The 19,093-nt window shown below is 45.6% G+C and overlaps 1 protein-coding gene across 3 annotated transcripts in view; it reads left to right on the forward strand.

Annotated features, from left to right (window-relative positions):
- STK33 (serine/threonine kinase 33) overlaps positions 1-19,093 on the forward strand; it is a 788,409-nt gene that overhangs the window by 640,649 nt on the left and 128,667 nt on the right. For all 3 annotated transcript variants that reach the window (XM_069223669.1, XM_069223668.1, XM_069223670.1), the window contains one exon: positions 8,429-8,668. In XM_069223669.1, the coding sequence (XP_069079770.1) occupies positions 8,429-8,668 (240 nt within the window). The remainder of the gene's footprint in view (positions 1-8,428; positions 8,669-19,093) is intronic.

Here is a 19,093-nt window from a genome sequence, read left to right on the forward strand (position 1 = left end):
GGTCTGTCACCCTTACAAATGCCCCAAGAAGTGCCTGGCCCCACACATGAGAATGGGTATCTACTCAATCCCATTTTTTCCATTGACTCTCACCTAAATGCTCTGAACCTCCAACCAGTAGTATGATCAGATCATTCTATGATCCCCTTCATGGTGAATACCCTGAGTGGCAGCCCACCTCCAAGTCCAATCACTTGGAGAGACCGTAGGTGGTGAAAATACAACTGTCAAAAGTGGAGGCTTGCCCTTAGGGGATCCAGACATGACATAGGCGAGGACCCTAAGATCGCGAATGAAAAGGTTACCAGTAGACTAAAAAACTCACTGAACCATATCATATCGATAAAAATGCTCACACGGCACACCAGGAACAAATCTTATCAGTGGTATACCCCTCAGCTGTTGACACTGAAAAGGGCATGTAAAAAGGTTGAAAGGAAATGGAGAAGAAACTATGGAGAATCTAGCAAATCATAATATAGCAAAGTCATAAGGAGAGACCACTCCGAAATGGAAATGGCCAAGGTGGCATATTACAAGGCACGAATAAACCTTGCCTCCAATACCCTGCGTGAAATGTTAGGCGTTGTAAGATCACTTATGGACCCCACATTGTAGGAAGTTGGCTCTGTATATAATATCTCAAAGTGAGAGATAGTGTGCACAGAGTCCAAGGGTTCCTCTTAGAGATTGATAGTGGCAAAATTAGATAATACTAATGCTCTATTTTGTGGTAGTGTGATCGAGCAATAGGCTTATCAGAGGATAGTGTTAAGCATTTGTTGTACACACACAGGCAATAAATGAGAACACATGACTTAACCCCAGGCTAATAGGTTTTTATATAGAAAAATATTATTTTCTTAATCTATTTTAGAACCACAAGATTCAGAATTCAAGTAAGTACATACATTGTAAGGTACTTGGCATAGGTAAGTAAACCGTAATGTACACAGTTTTGGCAAAAATTGCAATAAGCTTTTTTTAAAGTGGACACTGCAAAAATCAGCAGTTCCTGGGGGAGGTAAGTAGTGGTTAGTTTTTCAGGTAAGTAAAGCACCTACAAGTTCAGTCTCCGGGGCATAGGCTGCCCACTGTTGGGGGTTCAAGTTAACCCCAAACACCTAGCACCAGCAACGCAGGGCCGGTCAGGTGCAGAGGGCCTAAATAGCATAGGCACCTATGGAGACCAGGGGTGCTCCTGTTCCAGTCTGCTAGCAGGTAAGTACCTGAGTCCTCGGGGAGTAGACAGGGGGTTTTGTAGAGCACGGGGGGAGCTCACAAGCATGCACACAAAATACACCCTCAGCGGCACTGGCAATGCAGACAGGGCACAGGGGGGCTTCTTAGGCCAGCCACCAACTGGGCAAGGATGAGGGCCGCCTGCTGGTCACTCCTGCACCGGTAGTTGGTTTCTCTCGGGCCTGGGGGCTGCGGGTGCAGTGCTTCTTCCAGGCGTCGGGGTTCCTTTGTTACCGGGCAGTCACGGGCAGGGGGAGCCTCTGGATTCTCTCTGCAGGCATCACTGTGGGGGTGCAGGGAGGTCGTCGCAGGGTGTCCACGTCATTGGAGTCGCCTGGGGGTCCTCTCTGCCGTGTTGGTGCTTCTGGACACGAGCCAGGGGTGTCGGGTGCAGTGTTGGGGCTCACACTTCTGGAGTGAGGCTGGAGTCCCTTTAAAGATGGTTTCTTTGTTGCTGTTTGGACAGAGCCCCTGTCCACAGGAGTTTCTTGGTCCTTTGGTTGCAGGGTAGTCCTCTGAGTCCTCAGCGGTTGCTGGTCCTGCTGGATGCGTTCCTGTGCAGGTTCTTTGAGTCTGGAGACAGACTGGTAGGACTGGGGCCACGTCAATTGTCGTCTCCGTTGTCTCTGCGGAGCTTTCAGGTCAGCAGTCCTTGTTCTTCTTGTAGGTCATCAGGAATCTGATTTCCTGGGTTCAGGGTCGCCCCTAAATACTCAATTTAGGGGTGTGTTTAGGTCTGGGAGCAGTAGCCAATGGCTACTGTCTTTGAGGGTGGCTACACCCTCTTTGTGCCTCCTCCCTGTGGGGAGGGGGGCACATCCCTAATCCTAAAGGGGGGAATCCTCCAAAACAAGATGGAGGATTTCCTAATGCAGGGGTCACCTCAGCTCAGGACCTTGGGGGGCTGTTCAGGCTGGAGAGTGACTCCTTCTTGTTTTTCTCATTATCTCCTCCGGACTTGCAGCTAAAAGTGGGGGCTGTGTCCGGGGGGCGGGCATCTCCACTAGCTGGAGTACCCTGAGGTGCTGTAACACCAGGCCTGAGCCTTTGAGGCTCATCGCCAGGTGTTACAGTTCCTGCAGGGGGAGGTGTGAAGCACCTCCACCCATTACAGGCTTTGTTCCTGGCCAAAGAGTGCACAAAGGCACTCACCCCATGTGGCCAGAAACCCATCTGGATGTGGCAGGCTGGCAGAAACTGTTAAGCCTAGCACTAGTACTCGGACTGGTATACAGGGGGTATCTCTAAGATGCCCTCTGTGTCCATTTCTCAATAAATCCTACACTGGCATCAGTGTGGATATATTGTGCTGAGAATTTTGATACCAAACTTCCCAGTATTCAGTGTAGTCATTGTGGAACTGTGGAGTTGGTGTTTGACAAACTCCCAGACCATATACTATGGCTACCCTGCACATACAGGGGGTCATTCCGACCTTGGCGGGCGGCTACCGCCGCCCGCCAGGCGGAAGCCGCCAATGCGGCCGCACTCACGCGGCCCCTATTCTGACATTCCCGCTGGGCCGGCGGACGCAAACCAAGTTTGCGCCCGCCGGCCCAGCGGGAATGAGGCCGCAACACAGGAGCCGGCTCCGAATGGAGCCGGCGGTGTTGCGGCCCTTTTCACTGTCTGCTATGCAGATAGTGAAAAGCTAGCCGGGGCCCTGTTAGGGGGCTCCTGCACTGCCCATGCCAATGGCATGGGCAGTGCAGGGGCCCCCAGGACACCCCTTACCGCCAGCCTCTTCCTGGCGGTGAAATCCGCCAGAAACAGGCTGGCGGTAAGGGGGTCATAATCCCCAGGGCAGCGCTGCTTGCAGCGCTGCCCTGGCGGATTATCACTGCCGGGGCAGGAACGGCGGAAAACCGCCGGCCCCGGCGGTGCGACCGCGGCTTTACCGCAGCGGTCAGAATAGGGAAGAAAGCACCGCCAGCCTGTTGGCGGTGCTTTCAGTCATTATAGTCCGAATGACCCCCACAATGTGTAAGAATTGGCTTAGACACTGTAGGGGCATAGTGCTCATGCAGCTATGCCCTCACCTGAGGTATAGTGTACCCTGCCTTAGTTCTGTAAGGCCTGCTAGAGGGGTGACTTACCTATGCCACAGGCAGTGGGTTGTGGGCATGGCGCTCTGAGGGGAGTACCATGTCGACTTAGTCTTTTTCTCCCCACCAACACACACAAGCTCTGAGGAAGTGTGCATGTGCTGAGTGAGGGGTCCCCAGGGTGGCATAATACATGCTGCAGCCCTTAGAGACCTTCCCTGGTCTCAGGGACTTATCTGTGTGCCAGGGCTGTGCCAATTGTGGAGACAAAGGTACAGTTTAGGGAAAGAACACTGGTGCTTGGGCCTGGTTAGCAGGGTCCTAGCGCACTTTGAATCATACCTAGCATCAACAAAAGGCAAAACGTTAGGGGGTAACCATGCCAACAGTGGCATTTTCCTACACACATCCTACAGCGCCAGCCCTGATCCCTCTGCAGCACGTTATAATGATCTTGTAAGTTTTTTTCTAAAATAGATCACTTAGGTTTACCTCACATTTCCCGAACCTAGCAAGGACTCTAGTCCCAGTCCAATCAATAATAATTCGATTGTGGAGAAGTGTCCTAATGGACCACCCCAATTTTACTGATAGTCTCACACTAACATTTAACAAAGTCCAATCAGGGTCTCCACTTGATCCTGCGCTTCTGCATATTCTCTCTAAAGAGGCTGAATTCACCTTCCCAGTGATGCTGAAAATGGCCAACCTATTTTTAGCAACAGGAATAGTGCCCCCTACAGTGAAACATGCTGTGGTCAAGGCACTGTTAAAAAAAAAACAACCTTGACCATCTCTGTCCAGGCAATTACAGGCCCATCTCTTTACTACTTGGTCTTAGCAAAATGGTAGAGAAACATGGAAACAAGTATCTTTTGGATTTTCTTGAAAAAACAATATCCTGCACCCCACACAGACTGGGTTTTGCTTGAAGCACAGCACAGAGACTGCCCTTCTGGTGGTTTTAGAGGAGTCAAAGATAATGCTCAACCAAGGAGTTGTGGTGGCCATCATCCTCCTAGATCGCAGCACAGCATTTGACACAGCGAACCATGACATTGTCATAAATAGAACCTCAGTGCATGTATTATGGGTCCAGCTCTACACTGGCTCACCTCCTTCTTGAAAGATAGGACCTTCCAAGTTTTTGAGAGAGCCTGCTCTTCAGACATCTTTCTTCTGAGGTGCAGAGTCCCACACGGCTCATCCCTGAGCCCTACGCTTTTCAACATATATATGCATCCATTAGCAGACATAATACAGTCATTTGAGATATCTGTGGTTTCATATGCAGATGGCACCCAGCTGGGGTTATCTATAACCCAGGGATGTGACTACTATTCTCCCACACTAAGCCTTATCCGGAGAGAGTAGCTAGCTGGATGGCAGACTCCTGCCTCAAACTAAATGGGGAGAAAGCAGAGCTGATGGTGCTGGGCAATCGCCACGATACCCTTCTTGGGTTGGCCTGATTGCTTAGGAGCTCCTCCTGCCCCCAAAGAGGTTATTTAAAGCCGTGGGGTATGGCTGGACAAATCATTAGGCATGCACGCCCAAGCCAAAAAAACACTCTGCATGCTACTACTGCATTCTCAAAAGCTCGGTAAAATACTACACCCCCCACCCCCCTCCGCTCCAGAAGGCTCACAGCCCAGGCACTTATCCTCTCCCGCTTGGACTGTAGGAATTTACTCTACCTGGAAGCTCCAAAATCAGCCATAAAAAACTTCAAGTGTTGCAAAACGCATCAGCTCGAGTTCTGCTGAACGTTTCTAAACCCAACCCTGCCCAGCCTGCCCTGGCCACCCTGCATGGGCTACCAGTTGAACAAAGAGTACAATTTAAAGCCCTATGCTTAGCTCACAGGGCACTCCAAGCAAATGGCCCTGCTGTCCTCAGACCTCTGGTATCCCGTTATACGCCTAATAGAGCCCTCCGCTCCACCAACACCCTCCTACTCACTGTTCCTTTTAGAAAAAGAGTCAGAAGTGGAGGGTGTTTTTTTGCATAAACAGTGGCCAAATTATGGAACACCCTCCCCTCACATTGAAACTTATTGACAATGAACTCAATGTCCTGAAACTTCTAAAAACATTACTATTTGATAACTAATCTGCCCCATGTACGTTTGTGGACTCTGTGTTATGTTGCAGGGATGCCTACAGGTTTCCATGCGCTCTACAAATGCGATTAGAAAAAAATAGAAATTGGCTGATAAGGGCCCTTCATTTGTACCCGACTAAACTGTGGCTCCAGCATCAGGTGAGTCTCTCTGCTCTAGTGCAGATGTATGATTCTGTCCTCCTTGATCTGCACTGGTGGATATCCATCTCCAATCTATTGGTGACTTGTCCATTCAACCCTCTGCAGTTTTGAGCTGCTGTAGTGACGGATGCCTCCTCATTGGCCTGGGGTGCCCACCGAGGCAACATCATTGTGCTGCGCCTTTGGTCCCTCTTGGAGCAGTGTCTGCATATAACTATTTTGAATCTGTGAGTGGTACATCTAGTCTGGAAGGCCTTCCTCCTTTACATCTCAGGAAGTGTTATTCAAGTTCTGTCAGACAACACCAACATTGTCATTATATCAAGAGAAAGGCTGGTGTGGGATCTTGGACCCTATGTTGGTAGGCGGTACTGGTGTGCAGGTGAGCCCAGTGAAGGGTTATCTTCCCAGTAGGAGCTAATTTGCCAGACACTCTGTTGTCTCTCTGTGGGACTTAGTAGGAACTTTGAGCTGAAAAAAATACATTTTGGACTAGAGTGTCTGTGTAGGGATTCTCCAGCTAGGACAGATGATTTGTGGATCTTTTTGCCACTGCCTCAGTTTTGTGCCCTACACATCCCTCTGAATACTTCTTGGATATGCCTTAAGTTTCAATTTGTCACAATCTCTGCTTTTTGTATTCCCACCAATGCCACTTCTAGAAAATGTCTTGCAGAAGCTCAGAGAAGCTTTAGCACAACAGATTCTGATTGCCCAGAATGGGCCAGGAGGAATTCCTAAACTCATCTATTGGAACTCTGCGTTCTGCTCCCTCTTCGTCTCCCACAGAGAATAGTCCATCTTGCCCCATAAGATGGGCATGTCCTCTACTCCAGCCCTTTAATGCTTCAGATTAAAGCATGGAGATTGGATGGTACCAACTAGGGTCATTTTGCATTCCACCACTGGTTGCAGACATCATCATAGCTGCCAGGAAATCCATTTTTGCAGATCCGTGGAATGGGTTTGTTGAGTTGTGCAAGTTGGAAAGTATGAACCACTTTCAATCCTACCTTTCTGACATTCTTTTTTCATGATCTCTTGCCCAGTAAGACCTGGCAGTGGCTTCTTTAAAGGATTACTTGGCAATGAGGTCTACCTCCATGTACCGCCTGACCAGCCCTCCTTGTTTCATTGGCAATTAGCTCTGTGTTGTCAGAAAGATTTACTTGCACCTTAAGTAAGATTTGAATCTTTTGTTGATGTCTTTTATGGAATCTCTACTTGAACGATGCACATTTGCCCCATTCAGCTTCTAACTCTGAAAGGTATTTTGTTAGTGGCTATAACTTCGGTCTGTAAGGTTGGTAGACCTCTGGCCCTCTCAATATGACCTCCAAGCACTGTAGCTACCCAGTTAAACTTGTTATTTGTACCTGTCCTTCATTCCTATCTATAGTGGTGTCTGTCATTGACATGGCCTAGTCCATTACTCTTCCATCCTTATTCCCACCTACGTTTATTAGGTTCCCAGGCATGTGGTTTCTTATTATATCATCTAACCGTATCAGAACAGAGTAGATAATCCATTCTTTTTGGGTTTTGTTGGAGGAAAAAAAGAGCAAGGCTGTAACCAAGCGTATAGTCATGCCTTGGTTTAATTCTGCATAAAGATCTGCTACACCATGGCCAAGAATGACCATCCAGACCACGCCATGAGGTCTGTGGCTTGGCTGCTTTCACTGCTCTTACCAGAAATCCACTTGATCACTCTTACTTACATTTCATAAACAATATTGTCTTTACATCCCAAGTGTGCAGCGAAAGACAAATTCACCAAGGCTGTCTTGCTTGATTTCTTTGGTTAGTCTGTAAAATGCTATCCCGCCTCTCAGGGGTTATTACTTTGGAACTCATTCATGAGGTGAGGACTTGATAGGAAGAAGTATTCATCAGAGGCAAAAGTTAATTACTGTTGGTAATAATATTTCTGAGGAATACTCTTCCTTCATGCTGATTCCTCACCACCATCCTTCCTTCCTTGGTGAGGTAGAGCTGTTTATAACAAGACTCCATGTAATGCAAATGTAGTCTTTGCTGAAATTGCCACTGTTGTTTCTGCCCTATCGGTTGCTCTCTGCATGCCCCAAGGAGGTTCAGAAAAGGTACTCTGCCCTGACACTAGCTCACAGTTGGTGCCTTATATGTTGCGATGTTGTAACCTCTTAGCTGGGCAAAGTCCCAATTAAAGCCACATGCCTCCAAGTGGTGGTGCTGAGGGCAATTCCTGGGGGAATGTTTCTGGATCCAATCTGGCGTCTGGATGATAGTCAGTGATAAAGTGAGGAACCTGCAGGAAGTTAGAGTATCTCCCAGAAATATTACTATAGACATTGGCTTCTAGATTTCATTGATAAAAAGTTCAGAATGATCTAAGCTTTGCTTAGTGGGCTTTGACTGTCCTGATGTCACATCTTGAATGGATTAGAAAAACGCGATGACTGCGTGGTTGCTCAAGTCACATGCTCAGCTTCAGACTCACCTGTTCGTGTATTACCAGATACACCTTTGTATCACCATTGTATGCAACAAACAGTTTCACAGGCCTAGGCTCAAATATATATCGCCATGTATTGCTATATGTGCCCATGTATCATGATATGCACCGATGTACCACCATTTTAAGCCAAAATAATCTTCTCTGCTTCATCATCTTAAGGGTGCCTCCGTCAGCTTGACTGACCTCTTACCTGCCAGAAATGAACTAGTAGAAATAAAAAATTACCTTGAGTTGAAATCTAAAAGTGGCATAAACTAGGTATCCTGTTTCTACAAAAAGCAGCATGCAGACTCTCACTTTCAATGTCGCCTTTCAAAACACTGTAAGTTTAATTATTTATGAAATAATCTAAAACCTCTTTTATTTTATTTTTTAGGGTGAAAAAAATGCAACTCAGAGACCTTCTAATGTACTTGAGTTGATGAAAGAGTGGATCAGTGCCAAGGACAGTGACAGAGTGTGTTTTGTGGAAGGTGGTCCTAACTGCCCATCTTCATCTAATGCTATGGAGATCACAGAGCAGAAAATAGGTCCAAATAACACTAACGGCCCTGATGTCGGAGTTGATACTGAAACAGACAGTGGCAGCAGCAAACCTTCGACACCAACAAAACAGGTCAGATGAAAATCTTTGCTTCCTAATTTTTGATTTGGCAAATGTTGGTGTGCCACGTGTATTTAAATCATCGTTTTCACATGTGTAAGCATGAACACCGTGATTTGTTATAACATTTTTAATGCAGGTTTTTAGGTTGAACCTTCAAGACAGCATAAGCTTTCTGGTTGCGAAAGACAAATTGTGGGATTGCCAAGAACAAGAAGGGCCTTGCAGCCTGCTCATTGGTTACCATTGGTTAGGTTTATTGTCCCTCTCTTTTGCTTGACTCTCATTCAATGGATTGCCTACAGTTCGTGCCAAGCTGAAGTAACTGTGCCCTTCAAGGGCAGTCTGTGATCCGAGGAAGGAGCTTGCAGGACACTGACCTTCCTCCAGTCCATTTTGGTGCTCCCCTCCACTCCAAAGTTGATGTAAAGGCAGGCGCGTAGGCTGCCAGCTCAGGGAAGAGGCTGTGCTGGTAGCAACAGTGTTGCACCATCTCCCGTGGCTGATTGTCCTTACATCGGCACGTCCTCGCCATGAAGACCGTTATCGCAGCGTATTTGGAAGCCCTGCGAGGTAAAGGTGTTGGCGCATCAGACCTTATTAAGTAAACTTTCAAGGGAGATGCGAATAGGCCGATGGACCTTTGACTGTGCTTCAAGTTTTTCCCACCATGTAACCCTGTACCAATATAAATCAACAGGAAGTAATATTCAATGACATCAATAATCAATAGGAGTCAGTAATTTCCACATACAATGACCCTGCAGTCATGAATAACCACACCTTTATGTAAAAGTTAGAATATTTATTTCCCTGTATTAACAATGCCAATGTCACGTAACTTAGGGGGTGATTTTAACCTTGGCGGACGGCGGAGGCCGTCCGCCAAGGTACCGCCGTGAAATGACCGCACCGCGGTCAAAAGACCGCGGCGGCCATTTAAACATTTCCTCTGGGCCGGCGGCCGCTCTCCGAAAGAGCGCCCGCCGGCCCAGAGGAAATGCCCCTGCAACGAGGACGCCGGCTCAGAATTGAGCCGGCGTAGTTGCAGGGGTGCGACGGGTGCAGTTGCACCCGTCGCGTATTTCAGTGTCTGCAAGGCAGACACTGAAATACTTTGCGGGGCCCTCTTACGGGGGCCCCTGCCGTGCCCATGCCATTGGCATGGGCACGGCAGGGGCCCCCAGGGGCCCCGCGGCACCCCCTACCGCCATGAACAGGATGGCGGTAGGGGCTGTCAGAATCCTCATGGCGGCGGAGCGCGCTCTGCCGTCATGAAGGATTCCCCCGAGCAGCGGTAAGTCGGCGGGAGCCCGCCGACTTGCCGCTTCTGACCGCGGCTGAACCGCCGCGGTCAGAATGCTCGTGGGAGCACCGCCAGCCTGTTGGCGGTGCTCCCGTGGTCGGTGGCCGCCAGGGTCAGAATGACCCCCTTAGTCTTGAGATCAAATGATAAACATACAGGAACAACACTGGCTGACCAAAGCAGCGAAATAATCGAAATCTAATCAAAGCTTGAGCTACTACACATTCTAAGGTTACAGTACAAATTAATAACAGGAATAATAGCGCAAATGAAATAACGTACATTTAGATTCAGCAAAGAAAAGACATCAACTGTTATGACGTATAGCAAACTTCATCAGTGAGAACCCTAACTTACATCACATTAGAATAGCATGTTTGGGTTTCATGCAAAACAATTTAGTCAACACAAATTTAGAAAAACATCTAACTATGGCTCTATCAAAATAGTGGTTGGTACCTAGATACAAAAACAAATAGAAATACCAATCAGTAACGTCATTTTATACCTGTCCTCAATATGGTTCAGCAAGCGGGGACAGTCTTTGTCAATAGGACATCAATTCGGTCAGCAAGACATCAGGATTCAGCATCAAAGTTCAGAATAAGCAAAGTTTCTTCATGCAGTTTGGAAAGGAATACTAACTAAAACGTTCAGAAAGAAGGGGGAGAATGGCATCTCTCCTCTTGGTGCAGTTTGGCTAAATTAGATTTCCTAAAACTACTTCCCACGTCCTAATTGGTCAAAGAATCGCATGTTTACACTTAGTCCAAAGAAACTAGAATCCCTAATCTAAAGTTTTGCTACTACATGGTTCACCTGTTGATGATTGGCTCCTCTTCTCCCATTCTCGTCATTCGGCTTGTCAGGTATCAATGTTGTTGCAACTTGTACTCCAGTAAGTGCATCCATTGTCTTCTCCTGGGAAGGTCAGTCTTACCTACACTACAATATACAATGTTTCCCTAGCTAGTACAACATCTTCTAGCAAGCAGTTTCTCGTGAGAACTAACTTCAGCTACAAGCACATGGTCAGTACAGTGGAAAATCACAATTTAATTCTCTAAGCAAACATTTTATAAAACATCTAAGAAATGCAGCTTGACATGAGGCCTTGCAACTAGGCCAAGACCTCGCTAAGTTAAGGCCTAAGATTAATAAAGCTTATATATAATACATAACTCTTAACATGACATATTACTACTAATAACGCGTCCCTTTATGATATTTTATTACACATCAGGACTCGTTTTAGCCCAATTAATCTTTTGACCCAGTTGAGAGACACCTTAGGACGAGATAGCTAATCAATATATCAATCAATACATCAATAATGTCATCAATATTTATCACAACAATGCATTTCACTTTAGATAAAGTCATTAATCAATTCAAAGACGCTACCATGACCTTTCAGCCATGAATAACCACACCTTGTTTCGTAGAATTTTATAAGTTTTATTCCCTATTAATTACAGTCTAATAGCAAATGCGTTAATCTCAACACCAAGAAACATAATAGCATAGTCACGATATGGCAACTTTGGTAAGCTTTCATTAAGCGAGAATCACAAACATCAGATCATAACACGGCGTGAACATAGTTCAATTTAGCAAAGTGTCAATAACGCGTCAGTTCAACAAAGCATAATCTCGGTCAATTGTCTATTTGCGTCAGTTTGGTGAACACCTGTCCTAACCACTGATTAGCATTCGCATGGTGGGCTTCATGCAAAACAATTTAGAACACCAATTTAGAAAACATCTAGCTAAGGTCTCTGTCAAAAGCAAGCAGTTGGTACCTAGAAAGGAAAAGCAAACAGACAAATCACAATCGCATTGTCATTTTTACGCTCCAAAGTTTAGGTCAGTGCACAGGTTCAGTCTTCGTCCTCAGGACTTCAGTCAAATCGCTATCAGTCAGAACTCCGCTCCGGGGCAAAAGGGCACTTTCCTCATAAGGAGGTAAATTGTAAATGGGCAATTCTAAGGGCGAGGATGGTTTTAAGTAACCCACCAAGTTACCAAACAGAGTGACAGAGTTTCTGGATAAAATCAATGGCATTCCCTAACCCACCTAAATGACTCCCCGTGACATGGGTTTTTATCCCTTTTTCGATGTACATTCCCCAAAAATTTTATTGGACATTTGTTATACCCCACTATCTTTAACCTATCAGAAAGTACATTAGGTAATCCAGTTCTTCACCCCATATTGTTTTACAAGTCTTTGATTGGTCTTCGTAATTGACGTCTTCAGAGGTGGTACGTCCAGTATGATTTCATCCTTCTGTAATTCTTTGCACATCTTTTGGTCAGCAGTTCTATTGTCTTCACCGGTTTCAATGACCTTGTACATTACATTAATCTACACTGTTTCAATTTACTTTTAACATTTATTCTGTAAACGAGAGAAAGTGATGGGAACGGATCTAACATGGTTACATTCATCTTCCAAGTTTGAAGAAGAAGAACAAGCAGGGTCATGTCCCCTTGTGATTCAGCACACTTAAAAATTAGAAAAATGCATTTAATATGAGAGCCAGGGCAGCTAAGCTTCGGCTCATGCTAACTTGAGGCCTATGAGGAGTACAATACAGATTCAATAACGCAAACATTAGTATAAACTTATTTAAGCATAATATAAACATTTTGGTTATTATTATTAGTCTACGTATACATTGGCGGCCACTCCTCGTGGTCACAATTCAAGTGCATGTTTAAGCAAAATTACTATTATTATAGTTTCTATGCGGCGTCATCACACATTGATTCATAAACATTTCATCGTAATATAGATTATATAAGATACGCTCTCTCAGTCCCTCCTCTGATGACGTTCGTCATCACAAACCTTTCACTTTAATCTTTCACTTTAATTTTTCACTTTTTCGCATAATGCGCATTTCAACATCATGTCCCTTGTGTGAGCTCTCCCAAATTTCGTTAAACATTTTCTCCCTTTCACTTTCCTCATTCCTCTTGTTTCTCTCTGTCCAATTTCTTTTCATTTTATCATTAATTTTGCATGCTCCCCATAGTCCTAATAGACAGGCCAGCACAATTAATAGACCCCCTAATATTTTTGCAAGTACCCCATTCCAAATATTGCTAAACCAGCTCCCTACTCTGGCAATTCCCTTTCCAAATTTCTCCCATACTCCAGGTTCCTTCAAATCCTTCAGATCTGCACTATCCTTAGTTAAGTTAGTAATCATACCTCTAATCTTTTTACTATTATCAGGTATATATGAGCAACAATGACGCTCGTTGAGCATCTTGCAGACCCCCCACTCTTTGCTAAAAGAATGTCTAAAGCAAGCCGATTTTGAAGAGTCATAGCTCTTTCCGCAGCAAGTTCGGTATCCATCAGGATTATAGCCCCTGTAAAATTTGTCAGCATGTTATCCACAATAATGGACAACTTTTGAATCTTTATGGAGTTTAAGATAACTCCTACTGAAGGAATTATTGCTCCAAATATGTCTCCAACGACAGCAGCCGCTGTCTCTCGTTTTTGTCTAGTATGTTGTAATTCAGACGTTTTAGGTATTTGCTTTGTCATCAATCTGGTAGATCTTTGGGAAAACTATTCCCAAATAACATGTCCCATACCATCCCTTAGGGAGACAGTAATAAGCATTAAGTCCACAGATATAATAGATCCCAGGGATCGCTGGATCCTGTCCATTTAACATGAATGTCCATTTACTCTGAAACAAAAACACATGTCTGCATTCACTCGTTCCCACAAATAAAGTGTCATGTTCAGATTTTGGCCTACATATACACAAAGCCTTCCTACATGTAATGCATCTATAGCTAGTTTGCCTTGTGTCTTTATTGCAGTGTAAGCATAATCATTTGCATATGTGCGTTTCTCTAGCCCCTTTTCTAATCTCTCCTTTAATGCTTTGCGTCTGTCATCAGTGTGATCTAAGAAGCTTTTCTCTACAGGTGTCAATAAGCAAGTCAGATTGCGGTGTGCATAAGCTGTCCCAAATGTAAGCGTTGGTTCAAAGAAACCTCTCACTAATTTTATACTATGCTCCTTAGCTAGCTTGTTCAGAAACTCAATCACGGGTACAAAAGAAAACACAACATCCAAATTTGAATAAAAATATTGTACATGCTCCTATTATAGAATCTTGTTAATAGCAAGCTACAACTTATCCCGTAGGCTAGTGGAAGGCTATGGTAAGTAACCCCCTCTTGCACTCATTAAGGAATCTTGGTACACACATAGCAGTTTTTCGCATCCATGGTCTTAACGTACTCATTCAGCCAGCGATAGAAGACATTAGTGGAAAGTTCCCCCTTTGAGTTAGTTCCCTCATGCAAGTGTTTTGCATCCTGCCCAAACTTTTCCCACGGTGTTAGTGTTGCAGTCTCAGGTTTTGTAGCATTGTTAGTCACTTTTTTATCCAACCACGGCATTCCCACAATCACTCCCACAATTATTATTGCACACACAATACCTAATAGAAGAATCAACCAACCACACACCTTACCCTTCTTGTTACTCCCTCTATTATAGGCCATGTCTGTAAAGAATCAGATAGCAAACAACAATCAATTTGAGGACGATATAAAACTCTTTTCTTTTCTCCTTTTTTTTTTTCTCCTTGATGCAAAAGTCCCTTTCTCTCTGCATATATTTACAGCGTTTCACTCACTCCAGGATCCCTTTGTCAAATCAGGTTAGCAGCTTGTCACAATCAGGTTCTCAAAGTCAAATCAGGTTATCAGTGTCGCATTCGGTAATTTATAAGTCTCTTTTCTTTAGTTTTTCAGTTTCCGATTTTAACAAAGTCTTTTTCTTTGAGTTACTTCAGGTACCGTAGTATTGGCCCGGTACTTCTCGATCAAAACAGAACGCTAAGAATTCTTGTTGCCATTCAGATGTTGTTGCATATGCCCACTCAAGACCTGCTTACCGTCTATTTGCGATTCTTTTTCTTTTCAGTCTGCGTTCACCTTGCAATTCTCCTTCACTCAGGTCCTCTATTCGGGATGTATCTGTTTCTTCTGTTATTGTTTCACCTGGTACGCTCCTTTCTTTTGCAGTCTGTTTCTCTGGCCAGTTATCTCCTTTATGCGTCTTCTTCCTGCTTATCCTTTCAGGACGCTGAACAGCACCCTCCTCTTGTAGTATGGTGTTTTCTCTTGATGGACCTTCAACTGGCTCAGGGGACGCCGGTGTACTTTGATTTCTTTCTACTATTTCGCCTTGTTCTTCTTCTTCTGGATCTGTAACGGGTTCAAGTTCTAACCCGTATCCGTCTGCTTCTGGGAGAACCTCTCCTTGATTTAGTTCTCCAGCTGCCTCTACTGAGATAGGCACACTTTCGCCTCTCTCAAACTCGTTTACTGTTTGAGGGACAAGGCTGTTCTCAGTGGGCTCTCCTGCAGTCTCAGTTCTCTGTTGGCTATTTTCAGGCCCTGAGACTTTCCTCTCTGGAATTGTTGAGTCGGAAACTTCAAGGTACTCATCAGTTGGACACGTTACCTTCTTTGTGTGGCTGGCATGTATCCAGTTTGGAACGCCTGCACATTTTACAGCAGTGGTTGTTGTCAATATTACTTGATATGGCCCCTTCCAGCGTGGCTCCAAACACGACTTTCTCATGTGCTTCTTGACAACCACCCAGTCACCGGCTTGCAGGGTGTGACCTGGATCACTGATCGGTGGCAATGTGTTAGCTTCCACCTGGTGAGAAAAACAGTGAATCACATCAGCCAAACCCTTGCAGTAGTCCAACACCATATCATCCGTGATATTCACAAGAGCATTTGCAGGTACTGCAGGCAGCCTCATAGCTCTACCCATAAGGATCACGTGTGGTGATAGTCCTATCTTCTTATCAGGGGTGTTCCTCATTGACATCAGCACTAAGGGCAATGCATCTGGCCATTTCATATTGGTAGCTGTGCACATCTTCGCCATTCTCGATGTCAAGGTACCATTCATTTGCTCTACTAGTCCCGATGCTTCGGGACGGTAGCTACAATGCAGCTTCTGTTCAATGTCTAATGCGGCACACAAGAGCTTAATCACCTCATTGTCGAAATGTCTGCCCCTATCTGATTCTATAGAGACCGGAAACCCGAACCTGTTCCCTAAGCAGCAGCTTTGCAACTGTAAGACTGTTGTTTCTACGTGTGGGGTAAGCTTCAATCCAGTGGCTGAAAACACACACAATCACCAACACGTACTTCAATCCTCCACAAACAGGCATTTCAATGAAATCCATTTGCAGCTTGCTAAATGGACCAACAGCTCTCCCTATGTGGCTTAGAGTTACCACAGTCCCTTTTCCGGCATTCATCTGTTGACAGATGATGCACCTGTGACAGGTAACCTCTGCGGCATGTCTGAACTTTGGGTTAAACTAATCGATTTTGAATGACCTGATCTTTGCATCTCTCCCAAGATGAGCCTGTCCATGGTAGAGCCTCGCAAATTATGACAGAAGACAGTTATGCAAAACCAGTTTCCCCTCCTCTGAAACCCATAAGTCGTCGGCTCTTTGTACGCATTGCATTATTTGCCAGGAGCGTTTTTCCTCTTTGCTAGCACGACCCTGTAGTGTTTTCAGCTCATCTAGTGTATCGACCACCCTTAATGCAAGGTTCAGGCATGTGTCATTTTCAGTTTGCGGTAACAATTCCCACTGATCCTTGAACAATATACAGTTCAATGCGCAAAACCTTGCAACTTGATCTGCATAGCCGTTTCCCATGGACACAAAGGCGGTCATTCCGACCCTGGCGGTCATGGACCGCCAGGGCCGGGGACCGCGGGAGCACCGCCAACAGGCTGGCGGTGCTCCTAAGGGCATTCTGACCGCGGCGGTACAGCCGCGGTCAGAAACGGAAAACCGGCGGTGTACCGCCGGTTTTCCGCTGCCCTGGGGAATCCTCCATGGCGGCGCAGCTTGCTGCGCCGCCATGGGGATTCCGACCGCCATCCTGTTCCTGGCGGCTTTGGCCAATGGTATGGGCACTGCAGGGGCCCCCGTAACAGGGCTCCACTGAGAATTTCAGTGTCTGCATAGCAGACACTGAAATTCGCGACGGGTGCCACTGCACCCGTCGCACCCTTTCCACTCCGCCGGCTCCATTCGGAGCCGGCATCCTTGTGGAAAGGGGTTTCCCGCTGGGCGGGCGGCCTTCTGGCGGTCGCCCGCCCGCCCAGCGGGAAACACAGAATAACCGTGGCGGTCTTCTGACCGCGCAGCGGTATTCTGGCGGCTTCCGCCGGCACCGCGGTTACCGCGGCCGGCGGGAGTCAGAATGACCCCCAAAGTCTTGTGACTTAACATGAGCATTGCATTTCACTACGCCAATTTCGAGAGGTAACTGAATCGCATGTAACAAGTCCTTAATTTGTTCACCATTTTTCACAGGGGAACCAGAGGAGGTCATGAAACCTCTCAGCGACCACAATTGGCCAAAATCATGTACAATTCCAAATTCGTATCTGCTGTCAGTATAGATAGTGACCCTCAGATTTTCAGCTGCGTAGCATGCCTTAGTAAGGGCAATTAGCTCTGCCACTTGTGCGGAATACACTCTCTCGAGCCAGGAATCTTTGATGATGCCAGCTATGGTACATACAGCGTAACCGGCTCTCAGCATTCCAACTGAGTCTCTCAAACAGGATCCATCAACAAACATAATGCAGTCATTTTCTTTTAACTGCATATCTTGAATATCAGGTCGGGCTTGGTACATAGTTCTGTTACCTCAAGACAATCATGCTCCACTTCCTCTTCATTATTAATCTCGGTACTCTCAACAGGAAGTAGAGTTGCCGGGCTCAATACAGTACATCGCTTCAGTGAGACATTAGGTGACCCCAATATAATTGTCTCATATCTAGTAAGTCGGGCATTTGTCATGTGCTGGGTTTTGGTTTGAGTCAACAAAATCTCAACTGAATGCGGAACCATTACAATTAGGGGATGTCCCATCACTATGCCTTCACACTGTGTGAGGCTTTGAGCAACTGCTGCAACTGCACGCAAGCACCCCGGTAAGACTGCTGCGACGGGGTCCAAGGTAGCTGAAAAATATGCTACAGGGCGATTTGCACCTCCATGGACCTGTGTTAAGACAGACAAAGAACAAGCATCACGTTTATGACAAAACAGTAGAAACGGCTTCGTATAATCAGGCATACCCAAAGCTGGTGCTCTGCACATGCATTCTCTCAATTCCATGAATGACTCAAGCTCTTCTTAGGATAAGGCTATGGTATATGGTTCATCCTTAATTTCTTTGCTTGTCAGCTTTATCAATGGTTTGGAGATAATCGAGAAGTTGGGTATCTACTGGCGACAGTAGCCCACCATTCCCAAAAACATCCTGACATCTCTCTTGGTTGTCGGAGGGTTCATTTGCAAAATAGCAGTCACCCTTTCCTTCGATATTCTCCTGGACCCTTTCTCAATCAAGTGTCGTAAGTATTTCACCTCTTTCTGACAGTACTGCAGTTTCTTTGGTGACACTTTGTGTCCGTTCTTTCCCAAATGATTCAGTAAGGCAATTGTGTCATATTTACAGTCATCTTTTGTCCTGGACGCAATCAGCAAATCGTCAATGTACTGTACTAGAGTTGAATTGAAAGGCATTACTAGGGACTCTAAGTCTTTTTTCAATATCTGATTGAAGATGGGTGGTGATTCAGAAAACCCTTGAGGAATTCTGCACCAACTGTACACTTTGTCCAGGAATTTGAAACTGAATAAAAACTGGCTGTCCTCATGAAGAGGTATTGGAAAGAAAGCTTGTGACAGGTCTACAACGGAGAACCACTCAGCATCACACGGGACCTGAAACATAATCACTGCTGGATTGGGCACTATGGGGCAACACTTCACCACAATCTCGTTTATTTTTCTCAAGTCCTGTACAATTCGAACCTTCCCACAAGGCTTTTTCAGACCCATTATCGGTGAATTACATGGGCTGCTCAATACTTCCCTCAGGACTCCTTGCTTTACAAAAACCGCCATTATTTGTGCCACCTGGATAAGAACATCTTGTGCCATCTGATATTGTGGCACCTGGGGAAACACTGCATTTGGCTTCACTTATACTTTAACTGGTTCTACACCTTTTATCAG

This window comes from Pleurodeles waltl, chromosome 3_1 (assembly GCF_031143425.1).
Source record: "Pleurodeles waltl isolate 20211129_DDA chromosome 3_1, aPleWal1.hap1.20221129, whole genome shotgun sequence".
In the NCBI taxonomy this organism is placed as follows: Eukaryota; Metazoa; Chordata; class Amphibia; order Caudata; family Salamandridae; genus Pleurodeles; species Pleurodeles waltl.